This window comes from Podarcis tiliguerta, assembly GCF_965153285.1.
Source record: "Podarcis tiliguerta genome assembly, chromosome: 1".
In the NCBI taxonomy this organism is placed as follows: Eukaryota; Metazoa; Chordata; class Lepidosauria; order Squamata; family Lacertidae; genus Podarcis; species Podarcis tiliguerta.
This window is the reverse complement of record NC_139534.1, coordinates 46464130-46488888: the sequence shown is the minus strand read 5'-3', so window position 1 is coordinate 46488888 and position 24759 is coordinate 46464130. Positions and strand designations below refer to the sequence as shown.

Below are 24759 nucleotides of genomic sequence, written 5' to 3'. Positions count from 1 at the left end.
ATATTTATTTTCATTACTTGTATTTATGTATATATAATTAGTAATCTGGAAACCAAATTCAACTGCAGAAAATTACATTTGCTATACTTAGTGTGAGCAAAAAGGTTTCTGTGCATACTAATTATGGTCAACAGCTCTTGATTTTTATAATTAAGCTATAGGCTAAGCATGGACTTTTTTCGTTTCTGTTTATAGAAAATGTGGCATACTTCCCTTTCAATATTACTGTATTCACTCAAAATGAAATTCAGCTGTTTCCAGATGACCCCAATTCATCCTGATTTGTTTACAGGGAGGCTAGATAATGTGAGCTATTGAATGTGGTGAGGTTAAACAATGCTGCATTTTCCCTGTGACTTTCTTTGTCATAAAAAGTCCATGGGGTGGGGTTTGTTGTGCAAGACCTTCCAAGCACCTGTAATTAGACAATCATAATTTGCCAGCATGTGATTTAATCCCACCCCTACATAGTGACCTCCTGCCAACCTAGTAGTTTGAAAGCACATCAAAGTGCAAGTAGATAAATAGGTACCGCTCTGGCGGGAAGGTAAACGGCGTTTCCATGCGCTGCTCTGGTTCGCCAGAAGCGGCTTAGTCATGCTGGCCACATGACCCGGAAGCTGTACGCCGGCTACCTCGGCCAATAAAGTGAGATGAACGCCGCAACCCCAGAGTCGGTCATGACTGGACCTAATGGTCAGGGGTCCCTTTACCTTTCATAGTGACAGTCTGGAAGCAATCATAGATTCACACTTACCAGAATTTTGTGATACAGTTCTCCAAGCACAAAACAGTTACAAAAATGCATATATTAGGGGAAAGTGTGCATAAGAATAAAGCTGTTTGTGGAAGTAACATACAAAAGTGCATTGTATTTGGGGAAGATGCTTGCAAACATCTGTACGTTAGTCAGAACTGCATATTAAAATACGTTCTTTAGGAGGAATTGGCACTAAAATGCTGACGCATTTAAAAAAGAATTCTTAAATAGCTGCAAAATTTGGAGAATTGATTTTAAGATTGGAAAAATGAGAAACTGAGAGAACCTAGATAGATAGAGCCTTTCATCTGCAGTACCAGGTTCTGTCTGAATGTTGTTGTTCATGAATAAATGCAACTATTGAAGTTTTCCTGACTCCGGCTGTTTCCTGGACAGACCCATTGCAAGATTTCCTCACACAATGAATACCCTTCCCAAACCCACAGAATACTTCACTGTCAGCATAAAAAGGTCTTTGGATACAATTGAAAGTTCAAAGTGAGGGCGCTCGCCAGATCTCTGCCATAAGAGTCTGCCACAGCATGGGACCAGTATGCTGTGGACCCCAACTTGTTGTTGAAGCCAGCTGGTCCTCTGTAACATGAGGGACAACAAACAGCATTTCTCTGTGTGAGCCCAGTGAGCAAGCTGAGATATGAAAAGCTAAAATCAACAAAGGCACTTTCAATTTCATTGTAAAAATAATCAGAGAGAAAGCCTAATAGATGAGCAGGGGGAGGATGTTCCAGAGACAAAGCATCATGATTGAGTCCTATCTCTTCTTGCTGTTCACCTCCCCTCAGAAGATGGAGGCACTCTGATCAGGTCCTCCAAAGAAGATACTAAAGGTTGTGCGGGCTCATGAAGGAGCTTTACCTAAATATGAAAGCATTTTGGGGTAGTAAATTGGCATGAGGAAGGGTGGTCTACAAACTGGCGAAAAATAAATAAAGGTTTGCTGTTGCACCTCTTAAATATTATTAAGAAAATAATATTTGGATTCCACCCATTCATTATCATAGTCTGCCTGTGAAACTCTACAACCTTGAGCACTGGAAGGTAGCTCTGCACACAAAAAATCTATATGGGGCAATTTCTCATTACTGTATAACGATTTTGAACCTTTTTATAAATTAAATAACCGCAGGAGTTCATGTAAAAAGTGGAGCAGACATTTACATATATTGCTCTCCCTCCTGCCATCTTCTCACGTCGAAATCACCCTGTGCCAGTACAAAGAGAACTGAGTCTGCCTATTATTTTTGCCAACTTCAGAGTCAATAATAGTGAGATGTGCCATTAGAGCAGCACTTTGGGGCAAACAGAGAGGGGCCCCACTCAGCAGGAGGAGCTACAAACACAGCAGGGCTGGCTTCCCACACTTTAAAGTACGTGAAGTAATGCACATTACCATCTTAAAGAGTCCTTTCTCTAAGTCTAGAATCAAAATCATCTAACTGTGCTACTCACATTAGAGTATAGCTGAATAGCTGTAAATTGGCCAAGGCTTCTGAGCACATATTGAGTCTGAGTTTTTTTATTTCACTGGCGGCTCTTTGCTCTGCTCTGTCATCCACAATTAAATAAGTGATTGTGAAACCTGAATCTTTGGCCTATTACCTGGAAACTTGTTGCTCTTGCCTGGTTCTAACTTCCTGAGCTGGGCAACTGGAACACTTTTGATTTCAATGGCTTATTTTTAGTTGTGTTCTGATTAATGAAAAGGAGCAGCCATAAGATTCTGCATGGCTTTGCTAGCTTTTTTAGAATGCCCTGGCATAAGGCATGGCTGGCTGGCTGGCTGGAATCCACACTGTAGCATTTTGTTGTAAATTCCACCTGTATCTGCATGTAATGCATATTAGTAATATCAGTTCTTCTTCTGTGCTCCTGGTTAGCATAAGCAAAAGTTAACAGCCCCATGAATTAGTCTAGCAAGGATATTTTTAGCCTACAGAAGTAGGTTCCGTTGAAATAAATGAGCTAATACTACGAAGCAAATGTACTTAAGGCTGAAATGTAATTTATATAATCCCAATTATTTCTTGCCTAACTATGGCTTCACTTTGCCAACTTCTTCCACCCTTTTCCTTATCTGAGCTGTTGGTGTACGTTTTTATAATGAATATGTTTCTTTTCCTATTTGTGTTTTTTGGGAGAATATTGCCTAGACATGATGAGCTGTCAAGCACTGCCAAGTTGGATTGAATGAGGCTATATTGGGACTCAATTAAAATGCTCCTTCTGAATAAGTAACTGCTACTCTCTTTGTAAATCCCCCTCCATCCATCATGCAAAGAGAAGAGAATCTTTCCTTCTACTTGTGTGTTTATATAGAAGTGTGAAGAAAGAGAGAGAATCTATATCTTGCCTTGATTTTAACCTTGCATTTTATTTTAGGTCAATACAAATGTATAATTCATACTGGAGTGGAATTGATGGAGCCCCGTTGACAAATCCATTTCTATGTTTCTAAGCAGTGTTTAAAAAAATCTCTGATGTTGATTTGATCTTCTCTCATTTCAGGGCCAGGAAAGAAGCAAGTTCTTCTCTGTCTTCTACCTGTCCATTAATGCAGGAAGTCTGATCTCTACTTTCCTTACCCCTGTGCTGAGAGGTCAGTGTTGATTAACAACATGGATAGATGATATTCCCCCAGATATTGTTGGGCTACAACTCCCATCATACTTGACCATTAGCCATGCATGGTGCGGCAATAGGAGCTGGAGTCCAAGAACATCTGAAGGGCCACCGGTTTCCCAGCATTGATTTAGAATGACGGTGGGAATTAGATGCAGCATGACTATCCCACTCCCTTAGCTAATTGGGTTTTCCTGATTTCCACGTGAAAAAAATCATATGTCTGTTTGGAGTAACTAGACCACTGTGATTCTGCTGAAAGAACAGAGAGAAGTTGTTTTTAAAACAGGATACAATTTGTATGTACAGCACTGCACCTTGGAGGGCTCCAAAAAGAACACAACAGAACCCCATTCCCCCTTAAGGAGGCAGAAACATATGGATGACTCTTTAGAAACAGTGCCAGGGCAGTCTGGGGAATGGGAGGCATGGAAGCAGGAGGTCCACCTAACCAGCCTTCTCTACTTGGGGAAGGATTGCAAACATGGAGTTCATGTTCCTTGAGTGAGTGGATCAGAGATTAGAGGACAAGGTGGAGATTTCAGAGTTGCACATGGACCTCCAGTTCACCAGAACAGCATGGCAGGCTGAATGCCTGTGCCTATGCTTATGCACTATAGTGGGGTCTGGGGAGAGAAAAGGAGGAAACAATGCTCTTCTATCTGGTAGGGGGATTCCTTCATGTGCAGGTGCTGTACCCATGTTGCAAAGGATTGTGTCATGTTTGTTTGTTTGTTTGTTTTAAGTACCATAAGACTTTCTGTGATATAAACATTGAAGAGAAGATGTGATTGAGTAAGCTCAGTTATGGATCCAACTTGCAATACAATACAAATCTTTATTATGGCCATAGACCAGCATTTAAAATCTGAAAAAGTGCTTTAGAAAGCTAAAAGGTATTAAAGCACAAGGTGAATATAAAAGTCTATAAGAATTTTAAAGAAACTAAAGGAATCCAAAAGAAGGGTCAGGAACATTGGACAGGTGTGGAAGAGCACAAAAGGTTGATATATAAAGGCTTTAACTATTATTTAAAGAGCACTCTGATATGTTCATTATGATTTATGGGACAGGTCATCCTCCTATGACTCTGGAGCGCTGCTATGCAGAACCTAGAAACACTATACGTTGCAGCAGGATCCAACTTGCATTTTCCCAGCTTCTGCTCGTGATCTTTATTCCATTCCCAAACAGAAGGGCTGCTACCCTCAGACCAGCACAGAGTTCAGTACTCTAAATCCCATTGAGTTAAAAGCACAGATTGGGCTATGACCAACAGATCTGGGACAAGCAAAATGGTAGTCATTACAAGATAATGCCAGCCTGCCAGAGATGCCATGCTCTTTTGCTTGTCCTATATTGTTTCACTGAAGGGAACAATGTAGGAAGGAGGAAATATATTACAGGGAGTCAGATAAAGGAGTTTTCCCTCCTGGTCTCATCTTCTCCCATAGAGAAGACATGACAAATACTGTAGATTCTGGCATATAAGATTACTTTTTAACCCCGGAAAAAAGGTTAAAAAGTCGGGGGTCGTCTTATATGCTGGGTATGGCTGCAGTGGGCGGCTGGCTCCACTCCACACTGGGAGGAAGCTGCCCGGTGAAGCTGCCCAGCGATGCTAAGCTGGCTTCGCTGGGCGGCTTCCTCCCAGCACGGAGCCCGATGCCCACTGCTATTTTGGAAGCTGTCAAAGCTGCCGCCGCCGCCGCAGTGGGCAGCGGGCTCTGCTCCGCGCCGGGAGGAAGCTGCCCTGTGAAGCTGCCCAGAATTATACATTCTGGAGTGTGTCCAGAGAAATAATTTAGGATAATAACATAATACCAGTTTCTCTTCTACATCACAGCAACTTTCAGGAGCATTATAGATTTGCAAAGGTTTTTAGTTAATGTGCCAAACTGAGTAAAGTTCTCTCCTGACCACCAAGTTGCAAAAGCCCATTTCAATCAAAACATCACTACCCCCCTGATATTTAACATGTCCATGTTAGGCCAAATGCCTCCCATTTCTTGCTTCGTGTTTTGACTTCTCTATTTGGTAGCAGGAGTATGATAGCAACGTATTGAGAACAGTTGAGATGTTGTTAGGGCCAGGCCACGTTCATTCTGGGATCTTCAAAACAGCAGTAGAGGCAGAATTATGCAGCTTGCTCTGCGTTAGAGAATATAGAAATCTGCCATACAGCATGTCAGACTATGTAGATCAGAACTGTCTACACTGGCCCCCAGCAGGTCTGGCAGAAAACACTGCCCTAAAGTTCCCCGGCCAGTCTCCCACCCATACACTGACCAGATAGACCTGTTGAGCTTCAGCAAAATTGTTGTGTTATGTGTTTTCAGCCCATGTCCTGAGATGCAAGGAGTGAAAGCAGACAGAACAAGAGGGTACCTTTAACATTGCACAGAGCAGCTCTCAGGAGAAAAACAATCACATCCACAAGAGCAAAGAGAAGACAGTTTGTGTGTCTTGTGTGTTTTGTGTGTTGTTTTTGAAACCTATTTAATGTCTGGGGTTGGATTGGGAACTTGCTTGCCTTCTATATTTAATCTAAAGTACAAGGCAGAAAGCAAAGCTATTTACCTGTGTCAACACTGGTAAGTAGCTGCTGCTCAGAACATTTTGTAGCTGATTGAAAAGGAAGCTTCTTTTAGGCTCTGCATCTTATATCAACACAGGTCAATGCCAGGACAAATAAATATTGTGGCATGGGGCAGAGTGGAATGAGGATGTTTGGTTTTTAAGACTCTTCCTTGAAGAGAAAAAAGAAGCACATTCCCTTTAAAACTTGGCTATTTTGTGTGGTCTCTGTGGCTACTATATTGAGCAAGCCAATGTCCCAAACAGCTAAAAACGTCCTCTGGTGAAAATCAGAAATAACATGGGCAGTTCTGGACTATCAAATTTCAGCTTATGCCTCTGAAAGCAAAATACTGTAAATAACCCAACATTAGGCACAAACACAAAGGCAGCATTATAAACTTTAGATAAATATGTCACACGTTAATAATGACCAGTATTTTATTTTTATCCTGTTGGTGTTCAGCTGTGAAATTGTTTTGTTTTCATTTGTTCCGGTGCAGAACAAACAGCATCTGCAACCACTTCTCCTGGAATATTTGCAGCTGGGTGTATGTAACCCTTGATTCAGAAGTTTGGCCACGTTCATGAGTCTAGAGGTTTCTCTCTGACTTTCACTGTGTTCTGGCTTGAGTACCCAGCCAGGTGAGCCTGGGACTCCAGTCTGGATGCCTGGGTAGCTGTTCCCTTCCCATCACTTTCACATCTACTGCATATATCCAGGCACACACTGTTGGGAAGTGTTCTTATCAACAAAGTAATGTTGTGGCTTTTGGAGTCAGTGCAATGTTAAGGTTTTGTGTATGGAAGATTAATTAAGGCAGGAGCTGTCAACAACCATTTTGGGGCAAGTTTGCAGATTGGATAAATGGGCACACATTTAAAGCACATCCAATGCACATTTGAAGCATACAATTCCACCCCCCAAACCAAGAAACTTGGCCCTTCCCAGATACAGCAATTCCCAGCACCCTTAACAAACCAAATTTCCCAGGATTATTGCAGGGAGAGTTATGTGTTTTAAATGTGCATGAGATGCACTTTTAAAAGTCATTTGCACCACACACACACCGCAACCTAGCACATACCATAACCTAGCCTATCGGCTACAATAAAATGCTTCTTTTGAGTTTTAATTTCAATGAATGTAGGGGAACCTGCAGGCACCAGAGAAAGGTTCTGGGGGCACATGTGAGCCTACAGGTGCCCTTGACTTTAAGCACCAGTTCATACAATTTTTTTAATATTATTCATTACCCACCCTTCACCAGCTGGCTCTGGGGGAGGTTACGACAATTTTAAAATTCAACATTAAAAATAGTTAGAACAAATTACAGTCACAGGAATTGCCCTCAGAATGCCACATCCTGAGAAGTCTTAGAAAGTGAGCAGAGCCCTAGGCACGCTATTTCCTGATCTGCATACATTCTGAGCCACTCACAAAACTGATGCAGTGCATGCAGGTATACTTAGGAAAACTTGTCCTGTGTTGACTTCAAGCAAAGAAAAGGGTGGTAATGGGCATCTCTTTTTATTATGGCATTGGAAGGAAGGGTGGGAATCAGAATTGAAACATGATGAAAGGGAGTTCTGTTTCTGCTTCTCTTAGGTGATGTGGAGTGCTTTGGTGGAGACTGCTATGCCTTAGCTTTTGGTGTTCCTGCTGCTCTCATGGTCATCGCTCTCAGTAAGTAGGTGGTGCTGTAACAGAGCAGCGGCAGTGCTAACATCTTATCAACCCCTTTGCAATACTGTATTGCTTGAAGCAGAGCAACTGGATGTCACAGCAGAGAATCAGTGTCCACCCAGTGGCCCGGAGAAATGCTACCTTTTGCTTTGGAGAGAACAATCTGTGCAATGAAAAAGGCAGTGTTTCCTACCACCACCACCCCACCACCCCCACTTCTATTTGTCTAGCTGCTTTAATGCCCTCTGGAATAGAAGTCTTCCCAGCAAAGACTAGGAGATGCCACTAGACAGCAGCTGATGTTGCAGGAATGGTCCCCCTTCACACACACCAAACAAAACCCAACAACATGCCAGCAGAATCCTAGAAGCCTCCTGTTTGCCACATGGTTCCTTCGTATTTGTGTACTGTGCCTGTTGGATATCATTTGACATTACTGTTTGAATAGTACATCACAGAAGCAGTCAAGGGAAAACACGCCAGCAAATGCTGCAGTTCTTTTCTTTCACTTTTTTTTAAAAAAAAGTCTACCCAAAATGGATTTGTTGCTGTTCCTGCTATTTGTTGATATGGCTGCAGATCCTTCAGTGATATGAGGTGGGCACAATTAAGTTTCAGAGCATATATTGGAATGGACCAAAGCTAAGATTTTAGTTAGTTCCCTTCCCCCTCCAAATTGGGTTATTAATAATTATGGCTCAAGGTACGCACGGACACATGTGCGCGCACACACACACACACACACAGAAGCCCAGATTAAATGCCAATTCAAAGCATGCTTCTATTTTACTTGTGTGTTTCTTTACATGTATACTGTGTGCATGCCAACACATGCCTGTGATAGCAACAAAATTAAATGCCAGAACAAATCAGATGACTGGACCATTTAGTCCAGTATTTCATTTGTTACAGTGACAAATGAAAATAGTATTTTTTTATGCATGATGGTTTTCAAATCTGCTCTTCTTTGTGTTGGGTTAGGCAAAATTTAAAAACTACTTTGTCCATAATGCTCAATCACACCACAGATGCCTCCCTCCATCCCACATCGTTCTCTTCTCCATGAGCAATTAAGCACAACGTAGATAGCGGGGACATCCGACAAAGCTAAGTGTTGGAAGTTTCAGGGCAGACAAAAGAAAATGCTTCTTCACACAGCACATAGTCAAACTATGGGATTTGCTCCCGCTAGATGTATTAACGGCCACCAACTTGGATGCATTTGAAAGAGCAGCAGATGAATTCATGGAGGATAAAGCTGTCAATGGCAACTTGCCATAATGGATACATTCTCCCTCATCTGTCAGAGGCAGCATGCCTCTGAATACCAATTGCTGCGAATCTTGCTGTTGTGCTCAGATTCTTCTCAAGGGCTTCTGCTGGGCTTCCAATTTAGCCACTCCCAAAACAGGATGCTGGACTAGATGGGCCTTTGGCCTGGCCCTGCAGGGCTTTTTGTAAGTTCTTGTGTTGAATTATGGAGTGGATGTGCAGCTGTATGCGCCAGCACCTCCTCCACACTTTATCCATCCCCCCCCCATGCATTATTTGAACACCTAAATAAAGTTTATAGCAATCAATGTTTGGGGACACTTAGATTTTTTTAAAAATGCATTCTTTGTCTCAATGGACACACTCTTCGTAAGATTTCTAAAGCAGTGGAAAGTGCTTCTGCTTGGTCAAGGCGAGGCACCTGATTTTTTACTGTGCCTCCTGCCTACTGAATCCCTCTGTGCCCCTTTCCGTGCTATTCTGAAAGGTCCCTGTACCCCCAGGACCAACTATGAAAGTTTCTTCATGCAGATGCCTAGCTACATTGGATGTACAGTAACTCCTTTTGCCTACATTCATACCACACTTCTTTTATAGTTGTGTTTATTGCTGGAAATGGAATGTACAAAAAGACTCCACCAGAAGGAAATATCTTACTTGAAATTTGCAAGTGCATTGGGGTAAGTGTGTTTCTTAGATATCCTTTTCATGCATGACTCTGAGATTGTAAAATCATATTTTCCACATGTCTGACCCTGATGTTAATTGATTAGCCATATGAGTTTTACAGTGCAATCCTATATAGATTTGCTTAGAAATAAATTCCACTGCAGTGGAATAATGCCTACTGCTGCTGCTTCTGGCCTCTATGTTGCACACAAACAGGCCCTGGGCAGAATACCTGATCAGCACAATGAAGCAGAGGAGGGGCAGGCAGCCAACATTATCCTGCTCCCTGCTGGATATACTGATTATCTCCACTCTTTCAGTCATCTGCGTAGGGCTTTTATGTCAATGATTCCAAGAGCCAGCTTCAGATTGGAGAAGGGACTTTAGCCAAGTAGCCATTCAGACTCAAAGGTAATACATGGGAATATTTTGTCCAACTTCTCTCAAAGCATAACTGCACGTTGGATCTAAACCAGAGGGCTTGGGGCCAAAAGCGTTCATTGGCTCTGCTGCTCAACATCCAGAATGGCTCCCTACCATCCATCATCCTGATTAGTATTACTTTACTCCAGCACTGAGGTCACTGTGACAATTTGCACAACAAGGCATTTGAGGCTTAAACAAAAAAAAGATTAGGAAAAATATAACTCAGGGGTGTGATGCAATGGACATGTGAAGAATTGTGAATGGTATGAAGGGTTATATTACATCACTTTCTCATTCTCCCCTTCCTAGCATATTAGAATTCAGGGTTAACGAGTGAAATTGATTGGCACTGTATTAACTGCAGTCAAAATAAGTTGTTTCCCATACAATCATTAGTACATAATTATTATATGAAATTCATCACCAGAAGGTGTGGTGAGGGCCACTAGCTTAAGGTGGTTTCTTAAAACGGATTAAATAGCTTGCTAGGGAATGGGTTGCTCAGTGGCTATTAGCCATTACAGATAAATGGAAATTCTCTGTCCAAAGGAAGTGCAATTGATGATGATGTGCTGAGTATGGCTGCCTCAATAATCATCACACCCTCCTCATTAACATAGGGTTGCCACTGCAGTGAGTAGGGCTCTCTGGGGATCTACTGTTGATCCTCTGGGCCTCCTGACACTTCTGTACCTTATCTCTGCTGTCATTGTTCATCTGCCTCCTCTGGGCATGCAAGGAGTGAGGAGAGGGAGGAGGAAAAAACAGCATCCTTCACTTGCCTTGAATTCTCCATCTGGGTCTTGAAGGAGAGGGAAAATAATGGCCAATGACAACAGCAGCAAGGAGGAGGTGGACTCTCTCAGGGGTGGGGCCCACTTGGAGTTGGCATTGGGCCACTGACAAAATGTTGGGGTGAATGAAACTTGGTCTTACTTTTCAAGGACAGGAAACTTTTCTCTATCATCTAGATTTTCCAGATCAACATTTCCAAAATAAAGGACACTGCAGATATGCAGTCAACTACAGATATGGAGCTTACCAGCAGTTGTTAAATGTTGCCCCTTTTTTCTTGTGAAAAGAAAAAGACCAAGAATTGCAGGAACAATATCAAGCATGCCACGCATGCCATGATTTGCTTTGCTGGACAAAGGGGTATAGAACCCAAGGCCTTATTCATACAACAAATGCCATTACCCAGAAAATAATATCCTTTGTGTCTTGTGGAAGTCATCCAATGAATCAACGAAAAGGATGAAACCTTATTTAAGACAGGGATGAGGAACTCGTGGCCTTCCAGATGTTGCTAGACTGCAATTCCCATCGTCCCTGACCACAGAATATGCTTGCTGGGGTTGATGGGAGTTAGTGTCCAATGTCCAAGGGCCACAGGTTCTCCACTCATGATATATGGCATGAGAGTAGGGTCAATAAAACAATAGAAGATTGTGTAAGAAATGATGTAATTAATTGTAATGGGCTTTATGCAGTGGACTAAGTCAAACAAATGTAGGAGAAACTCCATAACCTACACATCTCTCAATTGCTTTTATTCCCCTCTAGTTTGCTGTTACAAACCGGATCAAAAATCGATCCCGGCACATTCCTAAAAGGGAGCACTGGCTGGACTGGGCCTCAGAAAAATACTCAGTAAGTCAATATTTGGATCTGAAGTATTTTAATATATATTCCTCCAGTAAGATGTGAGCTATCAGAGTATAACAGCTAGAATGTAGAAATGGATCAACTCTCCTCATCTTCATTCAAAATCACTGCAAGTGTCTCCTGAAGACCACTGTAAGTGTCTTCAGAGAATGTACAAAAAATACATTTCCCCCCCTAAATTGACTTCAGTTTTTTTGTGCATGTGTGCTTCCTTTATGGAATGAATACACAACTTTGCAACACTGGCTGGGAATCGTAGGGTGAATACAGGGAAACTGAAACTCCCAACATCAGCCATAGTGGAAATTTGTTTGTAAACTGTCCCTCTCCCAAAACAAAGCACCAAAGAACAGAGGAGTTTAGATCTGAACTAACCCAAGTTTGCCACCATGAGCACACTGTTCAGGAAGGTGCATCCAATTCCAGCTCTGTGGTTAGTGTGCCTCTATTATAGGCATGTGTTTGTCACAATCACACCTTACGATTTTAGTGTATACCTGAAAAAGTAGTGTGTTCCCTGATACTGAGATACATTGATTTGGTGCAGTGCATGTCTGCCTACCCGTTTTCTTTGTTCCTCCCTTGTGCTTGCTATATTCGCTCACATTGTTTACAGTACATTTGCTCAAATATCCATAACCAGATCTGCCATGTGTGATTATTCTGCAGTAACTGGGTCACCCCAAATATGCATAGGCATAGCTCTCTTTGCATCAGCCTCCAAAGTCATTGCATCTAAAATGTTCCACAACGGAGCTGAACAGATTGAGAAGTACCTGAACACATCAACTGCAGAACTGGTGTGCTTAAAGCATAAAAGTTGATATTAGGGAAAACACACATATTTTCCTACACAGAGTTCACCTCCATGCAGCAAAATTATAATGTCTGAGACTGCTGCTTATAGACCTTTCTTTCCTACTAACCATTATTGCCTTTTGCTTTGTGTTTCCCTTCACAGAACCAACTGATAACTGAAGTTAAAATGGTGACACGGGTCCTGTTTCTCTTCATACCACTGCCAATGTTCTGGGCTCTCTTTGATCAACAGGTAATGTGCAGTACTATCTAGTGTGGCTTCACTGTACCCCTCAGCCCCAGTATCAAGATAATGCAGCTGCAGGACTTTTTTTCAGAACGGGAGCAATGACATCATTGGGTAAAGCACCAGGGTAATTGGCAGACACACTTTGTTCTGGCAAGTGATTGAGCTAGTAATAAGGCTTTCAGGTCCTTTCCTTTAATGGGGTTTCTGCATTACAGTAGGTTAGGTTAGCAATTTAAATGGCAGTAGTACATCTTTGCAAGCTTGTTTTCATTTCTAATAAAAAGCTTAAGGCTACATTTCAGCTGGGCTGAAGATCTTTTCTTAAATTTCAGTGTGCTTTGCAAGTTTAAACCTATGCAGCCGGAAGTAAACACCACTGTGATCAATGGAACTTACTCTCAAATAACTAGGTCTAGGGATACAGGCAGGGTACAAAAAAACCTTAGACTTTATGGTGCCACAGGACTCCTTGATTAGCTCCTGCACTTCAGAATTTACCACTACACCACTGTGTATGAAAGTAAAAGGTGACCTTCACCAGTGACTTTCACAGTCTTATGTTCGGTTCTCTAGTTTTCTGAACTGTTTTTTTTAAAAAGCTGTCATGAAAATTCATCAGCAAATTGCTCCAAACATGCACAATTTTGTATGCAGTTTTACCTCCTAACACATATCATTGCAATGCAATTTCCCGTAATCTAATGCATTTTTAACTTCGCCAAACCTTTATTAGGCATTACAAGTATAGGCCATGATAAAACATCCATATATAAAATTTTAAAATATATATACAAATAAACAGCCACGTAAAATATGTAATAATGAGGATTTTCATTGGAATTGCTTCTCACTAAATAGTGCCAATAGTATCTAAGAGATACTATTGACAAAAACTCAGCCACCCTTGCAGTTACTTCCAGGTTAATGTCAGACAGATAGAAACTAATATTTTCACTGTGCCGTGATGTTAGACTACCCAAAAAAGGGGATAGCACATGTTTGTGTAGCTGGTTGTACAATGGACAGTAGAAAAGTTTCCTGTAATGCACACATTCAAGCAATTAAACAGAACAAAAAACCCTCTGATATTATTAGAGACCAAATTAAATTCAGCTTGTATTTAAAGGTGAACCTACCTAACCTGCACTTTTTACAACACTATGCAAACCAAAACACAACCACTGTTGGAAATTTTCACTTCTCCAAATTTTGCAATGCAGTTCTACAGCAAAGTAAAATATTTAAAAATGCATATGCTAGGGTAAAGTATGCAATAAAATGCCTGTAGTGAGAACAATGTACAAAAATGCATTGGTCCCTCAGCTTTCGTCAAGATCAGATAATTAAACATCCCCAGAAATGATAGACATTGTGGATGTTCTTTGAATGTGCCAGACACTGTAGAACATATCATTCTGTTTAAATTTTCAATGGCAATCCCTACACATGTGGATATTTAAGTCCAATGATGTAGTGAGCATATATTTGCCCCACCTCCATTCCTCTTAAGAGATCCTGGGGCACATATACACTACAAGCCTATATCAAATTTATTTATACCAATTGTCACAATCAAGATAGGTGATGAGATCCTACACACACTTACATGAGAATAAGTTCCATTGAACTCAATGGGACTTGCTTCTCAATAGACATGTGGTGGATTGCACAGATAAGCCCTTGAAGATGAATCCATCTCTAACTACTTATTTTGCTTTTCATTGAGAAACATTGTTTCCGGGTTTCTTACAGCATTTGACTAGCAGAAAAGGTATGAATAAGATATTTCCTTCGTGTGGGAAATATACATGTCAAGAACTGGCTATTGCTTAGAAAATCTTACATTTGATTCCATTTTTAAGAACAGCCTTCCTACCTTGGTTGTGTGCATAATTCTACCTGTTGCTTTAGCCTTTTCTTGGTTTGCTAAATGTGATTCTGTGGATTTTCTCCCTATTCAAATGGTAGGCATTTAGGAAAAGAATTGGCAAGGTTCTGTTTCTGGTAACAGATAAGGAGAAAATGCACATGCTTTCATTTAACTGCAATTATTATATATGTTGTGGGACACGGGTGGCGCTGTGGGTAAAAGCCTCAGCGCCTAGGGCTTGCCGATCGAAAGGTCGGCAGTTCGAATCCCCGCGGCGGGGTGCGCTCCCGTTGTTCGGTCCCAGCGCCTGCCAACCTAGCAGTTCGAAAGCACTCTCGGGTGCAAGTAGATAAATAGGGACCGCTTACTAGCGGGAAGGTAAACGGCGTTTCCGTGTGCGGCTCTGGCTCGCCAGAGCAGCGATGTCACGCTGGCCACGTGACCCAGAAGTGTCTCCGGACAGCGCTGGCCCCCGGCCTCTTTGAGTGAGATGGGCGCACAACCCTAGAGTCTGTCAAGACTGGCCCATACGGGCAGGGGTACCTTTACCTTTTATTATATATGTTAAGAATGTATGATGAATGCATTTTCATGTTCTGAACCGTAACAATATTTTTCGTAATTTGCTATTGCTTTTCTTTCCAATGTTGGCCATGCATACAGTACTCCATGGTATTCATTTTGATCTGTTTTCTCCTTAGGGTTCTAGGTGGACACTGCAAGCCACTAAAATGAATGCTGACTTTGTAAGTAGATAGGGTTCATTCATGATAATTATATTTCTTCATTAAACAAATTCAAGTCAGTAGTTTAAATTATGGGCTGGCAGTGTAATAAAGGGTCACACTTCTATTGATTTTAAAATAAGTGCATCTCTAACGGAACAATAATTATAGACTTAATGACTGGTGGGGGGCAGGACGGGAGAACAATTTAATATGGAATAGAAGAGATATGGAGAGTATCCTCCAGCAATTAATATATTTTGGCTCAGTGAGATTCTGAGAGTCCCTAAGGGAATTCCCATTTGCTCTTTAGCCTACTGTGTCATATTATTTATTTAACAAAAATTGTGTACTGCTTGATAATAAAAAGACCCTCTAAGCGATTTACAGATATATAAAAACATCAAACTTCTCAGTAAAACCAGGTATTTAAAAGCTTTCAAAATATTATTAGATTAAACAGTAGCTAAAAATAGATAAAACCCATTACGATCATCTTCATGGTCTTCCACTTACTTTATCATAGTACAGTGGTACCTCGGGTTACATATGCTTCAGGTTACATACGCTTCAGGTTACAGACTCTGCTAACCCAGAAATAGTGCTTCAGGTTAAGAACTTTGCTTCAGGATGAGAACAGAAATCGTGCTCCGGCGGCGCGGCGGCAGCAGGAGGCCCCATTAGCTAAAGTGGTGCTTCAGGTTAAGAACAGTTTCAGGTTAAAAACAGACCTCTGGAACAAATTAAGTACTTAACCCGAGGTACCACTGTATTGTCATGATTTTCAGCCTACTTTGTATTATTACCATCAGCAACAACAGTAATGTTCAGTCAAGGTAGGCAAAGCCAGCTCAAAAGTGTTTTCATGCAGTGGGTGGACAAAATAGGATCTTGGACTTATGGCTGAAACTCTCTTTGACTAAGGTTATTATAGGAAGATGATGTCTCAGCAGAGAGCTAAAGTCTACTGAAGCCTTATGGATGCAACCATGGCCTATAGTGTGGTTGGTTCTGCCCCTTGGGAAAGGTGGCTGAATTATGGAAGAGCCCTTGCCTGATTTTGCAGTCTTTGACTTCTGCGAGTCTGAGAGGATGGAGGTCCTGCAAGGGTCTCATCATCTGAGTCCAAGAATGGTGGCAGGGCTGTGTCATTGCACTGGGAGGGCCCCAAATAAGGTACTGACAGTTATCTCCATGAGGAAGTGGTCTGAATCTTGTCACCATTGGTGTCCACGGCTGTGCACTACAAGGTCTCAGAGGTCAGGAATCATGACACATGACCAGGCGACTGAGCAGGGCAGGGCTGAGAACATAGTTCCAGTAGAGCATGATTGAGGAATCAGACAAATGCTCATGATACATTATGAAATTCATAAATAGATACAGTCCTGTTCTTAAACAAACAGTGTGTCCCTGTGGCTAGTCCCACCATCTGTTTAGATATGTTGTCTAAATACAGTTTGGTCTGAAATGCAATGAAGTTTTCTTTTATCCTTGGCTTTTTGCCCTGCCAGACAAATTTAGATAGATCTTTTTGCCACTTCTTGAAACAGTCAGTTTTATCAATAATCTGCAGTGTCTGAAACAAAAACAGCATTCTTGGCAATACATTCATCTTAATTACAGCAATGCGCCCCAGTAGTGAGAGTTTCAAGCTAGACCACGTATCTAGATCCTTTTTTATCTCCGTCCAGCACTTCTCATAGTTGTCTTTAAATAAGTTCCCATTTTTTGCTGTCATATTTATTCCCAAATATTTAACTTTCTTCACTACTGTTAAACCTGTTTCTTTCTGAAACCTTTCATTTTCAATTTCTGTCAGATTTTTTGTCAAAACCTTAGTTTTTGTTTTGTTTAATTTAAAGCCTGCCAATTGGCCAAATTCTTGGATCAGTTCTAAAACTTTTTTTCCACTAGATTCTGGCTCCTGCAACGTCAAAACCAGGTCATCTGCAAAAGCTCTTAATTTATATTGTTTAGCTCCGACCTGTATCCCTTTGACCAATTGGTCCTTTCTGATCGTATTCAGCAACACCTCCAGGACCGATATAAAAAGTAGTGGGGAAATTGGGCACCCTTGTCGTGTTCCTTTTTCTATTCTGAACTCTTCTGTCAAAACATTATTTACTATTAATTTAGCTTTTTGTTCAGAATAGATTGCCCCTATACCATTTTCAAATTCTTGGCCTACCCCCATGCCTTGGAGATTCTTCTTCATAAAACTCCAAGAGATATTGTCAAAGGCTTTCTCCGCATCCACAAATATCAGCGCCGCTTTTGTATTTATATTTTCCTATAAAAGTTCCAAAATATCAATTATATTTCTTACGTTCTCTGATAGATGTCTTCCTGGGAGAAAGCCTGCTTGATCTTTATGAATCTCCTCTGTTAGTACCTTCTTCAATCTTCTCGCCAAGATATCCGCAAATATTTTGTAATCCACATTTAACAATGATATAGGCCGGTAATTCCTAAGTTGATGTTTTTCAACGTCTGTCTTTGGTATAAGAGTCACAAAAGCTTCTTTCCACGATTCTGGAGCCTTTTTCCCCTGAAGTATTTCATTACATATTTCCTTTAGGGGTTGAGTTAGCCAGTCTTTCAATGATTTATAATATCTTGCAGTCAGCCCATCAGGTCCCGGAGCTTTGCCTAGTTGCATATTTTGGATGGCACTCTCTATCTCTTGTTCTGTTATCCTACTGCTCAGTTTAAGTTTGTTTTCTTGCGATATTTTTGGTAGCCCATTCACTTTCAAAAATTCTTCTATCTCTGTTTCTTTCTGTGGTTGTTGAGAGTAGAGCTTTTTAAAATATTTTTGAAAAGCACTCCTGATCTCGTTGGGATATTGCAACATTCTTCCTTCAACCTCCACACTTGTAATAGTGTTCATTTTTTGTCTCTTCTTTATTTGCCATGCCAATAACTTTCCACACTTATTTGCCGAATCAAATGTTCTTTGTCTCATCTGTTTAATTTTCCATTCAATCTCTTGGTTTATTAGTTGCATGTATTGTGCTTGATACAACTTTATCTCTCTTAATATTTCCTGTGATTTTGGGTTTGTTCTCAATCTCTTTTCACCTTCCTTGATCTTATCCAAAATCTTTTCTCTTTTTTCCTGTTGTAATCTTCTCTTGAGTGCATTTTGTTGGATCAAAAAACCTCTCATAACAGCCTTACTTGCGTCCCATATAATTCTTTTCTCCACCGTAGTGTTCAAATTTATTTCAAAATAATCTTTCAGAGTTTTCTGGGCTTTCTTCACAAATTCTGCATCTCTAAAAAGAGAGTCATTCATCCTCCATCTGAAGGATCCAGTTGGTTGTAAGTTCATTACCATCTTAATAGCATTATGGTCGGAGCAAGTCTTTGGGCAGATTTCCACCTTATTTATCTTTGGGGCCAGTTCTCTAGTGGTCCAAATTTGGTCAATTCTAGTCCAAGTCTTTTGGGCTTCAGAAAAGAAGGTTCCCTCTCTTTCCAGGGGATGTTTCGTTCTCCAAATGTCAATCAAATCCAAGTTATCAGTCATTTCAAAAAAGGTTTTCGGTAGTCTCCCATCTTTGGTAACTACCTGTCTTTGTGCCTTATCCATATTCGTTGAGACTACTCCGTTCATATCTCCCATTAGAATCACATTGTACTCCATATAATCCAACAATGTCTCATGCAGTCTTTTAAAAAATTCTGATTTTCCTTCATTGGGCGCGTATACGCCCACCATCAAATATTTCTGTCCATGATACTGTATTTCAATAGCCAAGTATCTTCCTTGCTCATCTTTAAAGACAAATTTTGGCGCCAGGCCTTCTTTAGCATAAATTACAACTCCTCTTTTTTTAACTTTGTCCGATGAGATAAATTCTTGTCCCAACTTTTTGTTAATTAAAATTTTTCTGTGAAGCCTGGTCACATGTGTTTCTTGCAAGCAAATCAAATCCACATGTTCTTTTTTTAATATGTGAAAAATGGATTTCCTCCTCCGAGAAATGTTCAAACCATTACAATTCCAACTCAAAAGCTGCAGAGACATGTTGTATTATTGTTATTCTGTTCCTCCCGTTGCTTCTGATAACTTGTCTTCTTCTGCTCCTGGTGGAGTCTTTCCATCCAAATTTAGATTTAGATTCAATATTGCCTCTGCTGTCTTCTTCCTTCTTTCCTCTAGTAGGTCTGCTGTCCCTTTCTGTAGGTCCTCCCCGCAGGCCTCCAAAAAACTGTCTCTGTCTTCCACTGACTTTATTTTAATCTTTCGTCCTTTGAAACTAAAGGAGAGTCCTTCTGGGAATTCCCACCTGAAGATGATATTATTTCTTCTCAGCAAGGTCACCAAGTCTTTATATCTGGCTCTGAGATCGAGCAAAAGTTTGGGGATGTCTTTAAAAATTTCAGCTCTCGATTGAGAGATTTCCAAAGGTTTGTGAAAATGCAGACCTAGGATCTTATCCCTCTCCTCCTTGGATCTTAATGTGATCAGACAATCTCTGGTTTTAATCTTTTTACTTGCTCTTCCCAGTCGGAAGGCACTCAAAATTTTTATTTCTTCCTTTTCTGGATCTAATTCCCAAAATTTCACAAACTCTTGTGACAGGTAGTCCCGCAGGCTCTCCTTCTCAATTTCAGGCAGACCTCTAATCCTGAGATTTGCCTCTCGTTCTTTCAAGTCCAATAGAGAAAACTTAACCTTGTAGTCCTCCAGCTGTCTGGTCATCGATGGTAATTTCTCCTCCGTGGCAGCTGCGACCTGTCGAGCTTCTTCTGCAATCTTTCGCGTTTTATTGGAGTCGCCCAATAATTTCTCTATTGCAGCTGTATTTTGCCGGATGCTCAGCGTATCAGGATAAAATTTAAAATATTAACAGACGTTAAAGAAAGAGGGGGCTTTGCCCTGCCAGACCTAAAACTCTATTATGAAGCAGCAGCTTTCTGCTGGTTGAAGGAATGGCTACTTCTTGAAAACACAGATATATTGGATTTAGAAGGGTTCAATAATGCATTTGGCTGGCATGCATATCTATGGTATGACAAAGTTAAAGTGCATAGAATGTTCAAAATTCACATTGTCAGAAAAGCACTGTTCAATGTCTGGATTAGATATAAAGATCTTTTGGAAAACAAAACTCCAAGGTGGTTGTCTTCAATGGAAGCTAAGGCAGTAAAGAGACTCAATATGGAGGCAAATTGGCCGAAGTATTGGGAGATTTTAGAACAGGATGGTGACAAACTGAAACTGCAGAGTTTTGATAAACTAAAAAGTAAAGTCCGAGATTGGCTTCATTATTATCAAATAATGGAGGTATTTAAAATGGACAGAAAAATTGGCTTCCAGGTGGAAAAATCAAAATTGGAAACAGAACTATTAGAACCTAAAACAAAAATATTGTCTAGAATGTATAATTTGCTGCTGAAATGGAACACACAGGATGAGGAAGTGAAATCGGCTATGATTAAATGGGCTCAAGACGTTGGCCATAACATAATGTTTGCTGACTGGGAAAGGTTGTGGACCACTGGAATAAAGTTTACGGCATGTAATGCCTTAAGAGAGAACATAATGAAAATGATATATAGGTGGTACATGACACCAGTCAAGCTTGCAAAAATGTATCATATGCCTGATAACAAATGCTGGAAATGTAAAGAAGCAGAAGGTACCTTTTTTCACCTTTGGTGGACGTGCCCAAGGATTAAGGTTTTCTGGGAAATGATTTATAATGAATTGAAAAAAATATTTAAATACACATTTAGAAAGACCCCAGAAGCCTTTCTCCTGGGTATGGTAAACCAACAGGTTCAAGTGAAGGATAGAACTTTTTTTATGTACGCTACAACAGCAGCAAGAATACTCATCGCGCAATATTGGAAGACGCAAGATCTACCCACGCTGGAAGAATGGCAAATGAAGCTCATCGACTATATGGAACTTGCAGAAATGACCGGCAGAATCAGAGACCAGGGAGAAGAGATGGTGAAGGAAGACTGGAGGAAATTTAAAGACTATTTACAGAAGCATTATAAAATTACGAACGTTTGAGGTTATCAGATTGAATGTAAAAGAATGTTATTATAAAAATGACAATGTTAAAGAAAGTATATTTAATAAGACATAGGGAAATGTAAGGATAAATAAGACAATAATATTAATCTGAACCAAAGATACGCCAGAGGGAAAGAGTTTACTACCAGAATATAAGACCTAGAATACAGAGTGGGAAGGCATGGGGAAGTCGCAGACCTAAGTTAATGCTGAAGAATATAATGATACAATATTTGTTTTTAACTCTTTTATTCTTACCGTTTTTATTTTTCTTTATGTTTTTGTATAATGTATGTATTGTTTTTCTTTTGCTTTTTTCCTTTTGATGTGTTTGTCGATTTGTTCTTTTTTTTGTTTATTGAATGCGGAAAATAAAATATTATATAAAAAAAAAAAAGAAATGCAATGAAGTTTTCTGCTATGGGATCTCTGTTATGTTCGGCAGATGGCTTGCTTCTAAAGCATTGTTCCTTTTATCCTCCCGCATGTGTTAGCTGTCTGCTTCACTGATGTCAGTTCTGCCACAGTTCCCTTATTTTGTTTGCTAACCAGTTTCAATCCTTTAATTTCAGGGAGGATTTGTCCTTCAACCTGACCAAATGCAGGTAAGGCATTGGTTGTCAGCTAGGGCACGTTGCTACTGTGTCGGAACTCGTATTGATGGCACTGGCATAGCACCAGCGATTCGTTGTTTAACCACTTCATCTATATAATTACAGATTGTATCCTGGCATTCCATTAGCACCAGTTGTGAATTACTCCCTATGGTGTATTTAGGACTGTAGCCTAAGTTACCATAAATGGCTAATATAATGCATCATTTGGTTTTTCAGTTCTTAAATCCTCTCTTGATCCTTGTCTTCATCCCAGTTTTTGACTTCGGGCTGTACCCCTTGGTGAACCTGTGCAAATTTAATTTCACGTAAGTACCTGAACTTTCCCCCCTTTTATTTAGAAAATGCAGTACAAATTCATGGATGCACACACTCTTGTAGGTTGAAAATGTCTAAGATTATTAGTCAAGCATGGATAGTTTTATGATGGAGAAGGAACAGAAGGGAGAATCTGCTTTAATCTCTATAGCCTGTGAGTTCTAGAAAAATGTGGCCTACTAGTTTAAAAAAGATGGACTTTACTGCAGCTTTTAGATATCTCCTCAAAGCAGAGGGACTGCATGCAAACACTAGTATCTTCTAGTTTTAGTGGTTTGTGGTGGGAGGCACCAGTATTTTTACAACCTTCCAATATTTTTCTGTCAAAGTAGAGCATCTTTACCTATTGAAACACTCTCCTAACTTGTGCTTCACTTCATTTAGGCCCAAGGGATATTCACACAAGCACAGATATCACATTTTGAAAATGTTGGTCATGATAGGTGCTCTGGGAGATGTGCAATTTATTTCCTACATGCCTTCAGCACTTGTAGTTCAAAAACCCAAGGCAATTTTTCTGTCTGCTGCCCTAGAAGGGAGTTGGAGATAGATCATCAGTGGTGCTTTCCTCCACTTCACACATTAACTAAATGCCAAACAACGTTCCTTCCTAGAAGAGCTAAGGGGAAGATAATATGAAACTTGCTAGCACAGAGCATTTTTTAAATAGCTTATCAATTTGAATGGGCCTCGGTTATAGCCTCATAATAATATAATATGGAGGTTTTATGTTAAAAGAACAGCCTCTGTCTGTTCATATGGCTTAATGTGCAATGATCTTGGACTCAGAGGAATCGCATGATTCATCTTAAATTACACATTTTTTGTAATTAAGTTGTGTTTATTTACTATCAGACCCATTAAAAAGATGGCAACTGGCATGATCCTTGCGGCCCTGGCATTTGCAGTTGCAGCTGTTGTAGAACTCAGGATAGAGGTAAGCGCTGAGCAGCTGTATGAAGCAAAGAGGTAAAGATACATGCTTCCTACCTATATGTACCAATGCACTACCCATCCTCCCTGGTATTGACTCCTAAATACACAATTTTAAAATACTCTAAGGTTTCAGGTCCTTATTTTGGAACAGAGATTGAGTGTCATGAATCTGTAGATCAAAAAGTGATCTGGATCTGATCTGGATCATTAATAACCAGAATTCAGGGAATCATTGTGATTATATTGTGGCATACTCTTTTAATTAGGAAGCCAATTCCAAAAGAATATTGCCTTCAGACCACATATTTGACAGACATAATCCTAGCAATAGCACGCTGGAACTCCTAACAAGTGCATGTTGCCTGAGACTCAGTGCCCAGGTCCAGTTCTTGTCCTTTGTGGTGCAGCTGTTGGTTCTTCATGCTTGGGTCCCATGCCAATCTGCTAATACCTGGAACAGGAAGACCACACGAGATGTGCAGATGTTTCTGGTTCATCTCGGATGAGTAGGACGTCTTCCTGGACAGTATACACACACACTTCCTGTTCCAAACTTGAATGGTATAATGTGACACATGGCCACAAAGATGTGATGATCACATCACTAAAGGTAAAATCAGCCCTAAAGTTAGAAAGAAACCCACCTGTATGTATATTCTTGTATATATTACCAAGTAGAGACAAGCTCTGTGCATGTGTGGAACATACCTCTTTTACAGCAACATTTTTAAAAAAGTCTTTTATGTCTCTTTTATAATAACTACCAACCATCAAGATATCCATAACTAAGAGCTATGTTCTGTTGCTATTGTACAGCTTCAGTAAAGGAGGGAATGGGGTTTTCACTAACCAAGTGCTTAATATTACAGCTACCTACTGTAGTATTATAACTATGCACTTTATTTCCATTAGGAAAATGCTGTGCCAAAGCCAGTTTCAAAAGAAAGCTACATTCAGGTCCTGAATTTGGCAGACAGTGATATTGAAGTGGCAATCCAAGATTATGACCTATTTCAGCAACCGATCAAACCATTTCAGGTGAGCTTATTGGTTATTTCCTTGGCAAGATCATTCCTTTTCAAAGTTAATACTTAACTTTCCAAGATACCACAGACAGATACCACAGAGAGATGCTGTGAACTGCCTTGAGATCTATGGATGAAGGGCAGTATACAATGTTGTTGTTGTTGTTATCACACCCTGTGATAATTATTGGTTCTGTGTTTTACATTCCATATGTATTTATTATTGTATGGGTCCTTTCTCAGTCATTATGATAATGGCTTCTGTATGACAAAGAAAGCTTCCATTTCCTCATATATTCAGAAGAACAAGAAGATTTGACCTTCCTTCCCCTGTGTCTGTCCTACCATATGGAGCGGTGACACGTTTCTACAGGGCACTGTGCCTTTGACAGCAATCCCCATCCTCCCCAGCGTATTTCAACAAAAAAGGCACAGATGGCTGACTATATTTACTTATAATTAGGGAAAAAAGGTTAAATCTTCTGGG

At 40.4% G+C, this 24759-nt stretch overlaps 1 protein-coding gene across 2 annotated transcripts in view; it reads left to right on the top strand.

Moving 5' to 3' along the window:
• SLC15A2 (solute carrier family 15 member 2) overlaps positions 1-24759 on the top strand; it is a 71955-nt gene that overhangs the window by 27038 nt on the left and 20158 nt on the right. For both annotated transcript variants that reach the window (XM_083446845.1, XM_083446844.1), the window contains 10 exons: positions 3287-3377; positions 7587-7664; positions 9534-9616; positions 11595-11681; positions 12658-12747; positions 15316-15360; positions 21952-21984; positions 22213-22301; positions 23167-23248; positions 24160-24285. In XM_083446845.1, coding sequence (XP_083302971.1) covers positions 3287-3377; positions 7587-7664; positions 9534-9616; positions 11595-11681; positions 12658-12747; positions 15316-15360; positions 21952-21984; positions 22213-22301; positions 23167-23248; positions 24160-24285 — 804 coding nt within the window. The remainder of the gene's footprint in view (positions 1-3286; positions 3378-7586; positions 7665-9533; positions 9617-11594; positions 11682-12657; positions 12748-15315; positions 15361-21951; positions 21985-22212; positions 22302-23166; positions 23249-24159; positions 24286-24759) is intronic.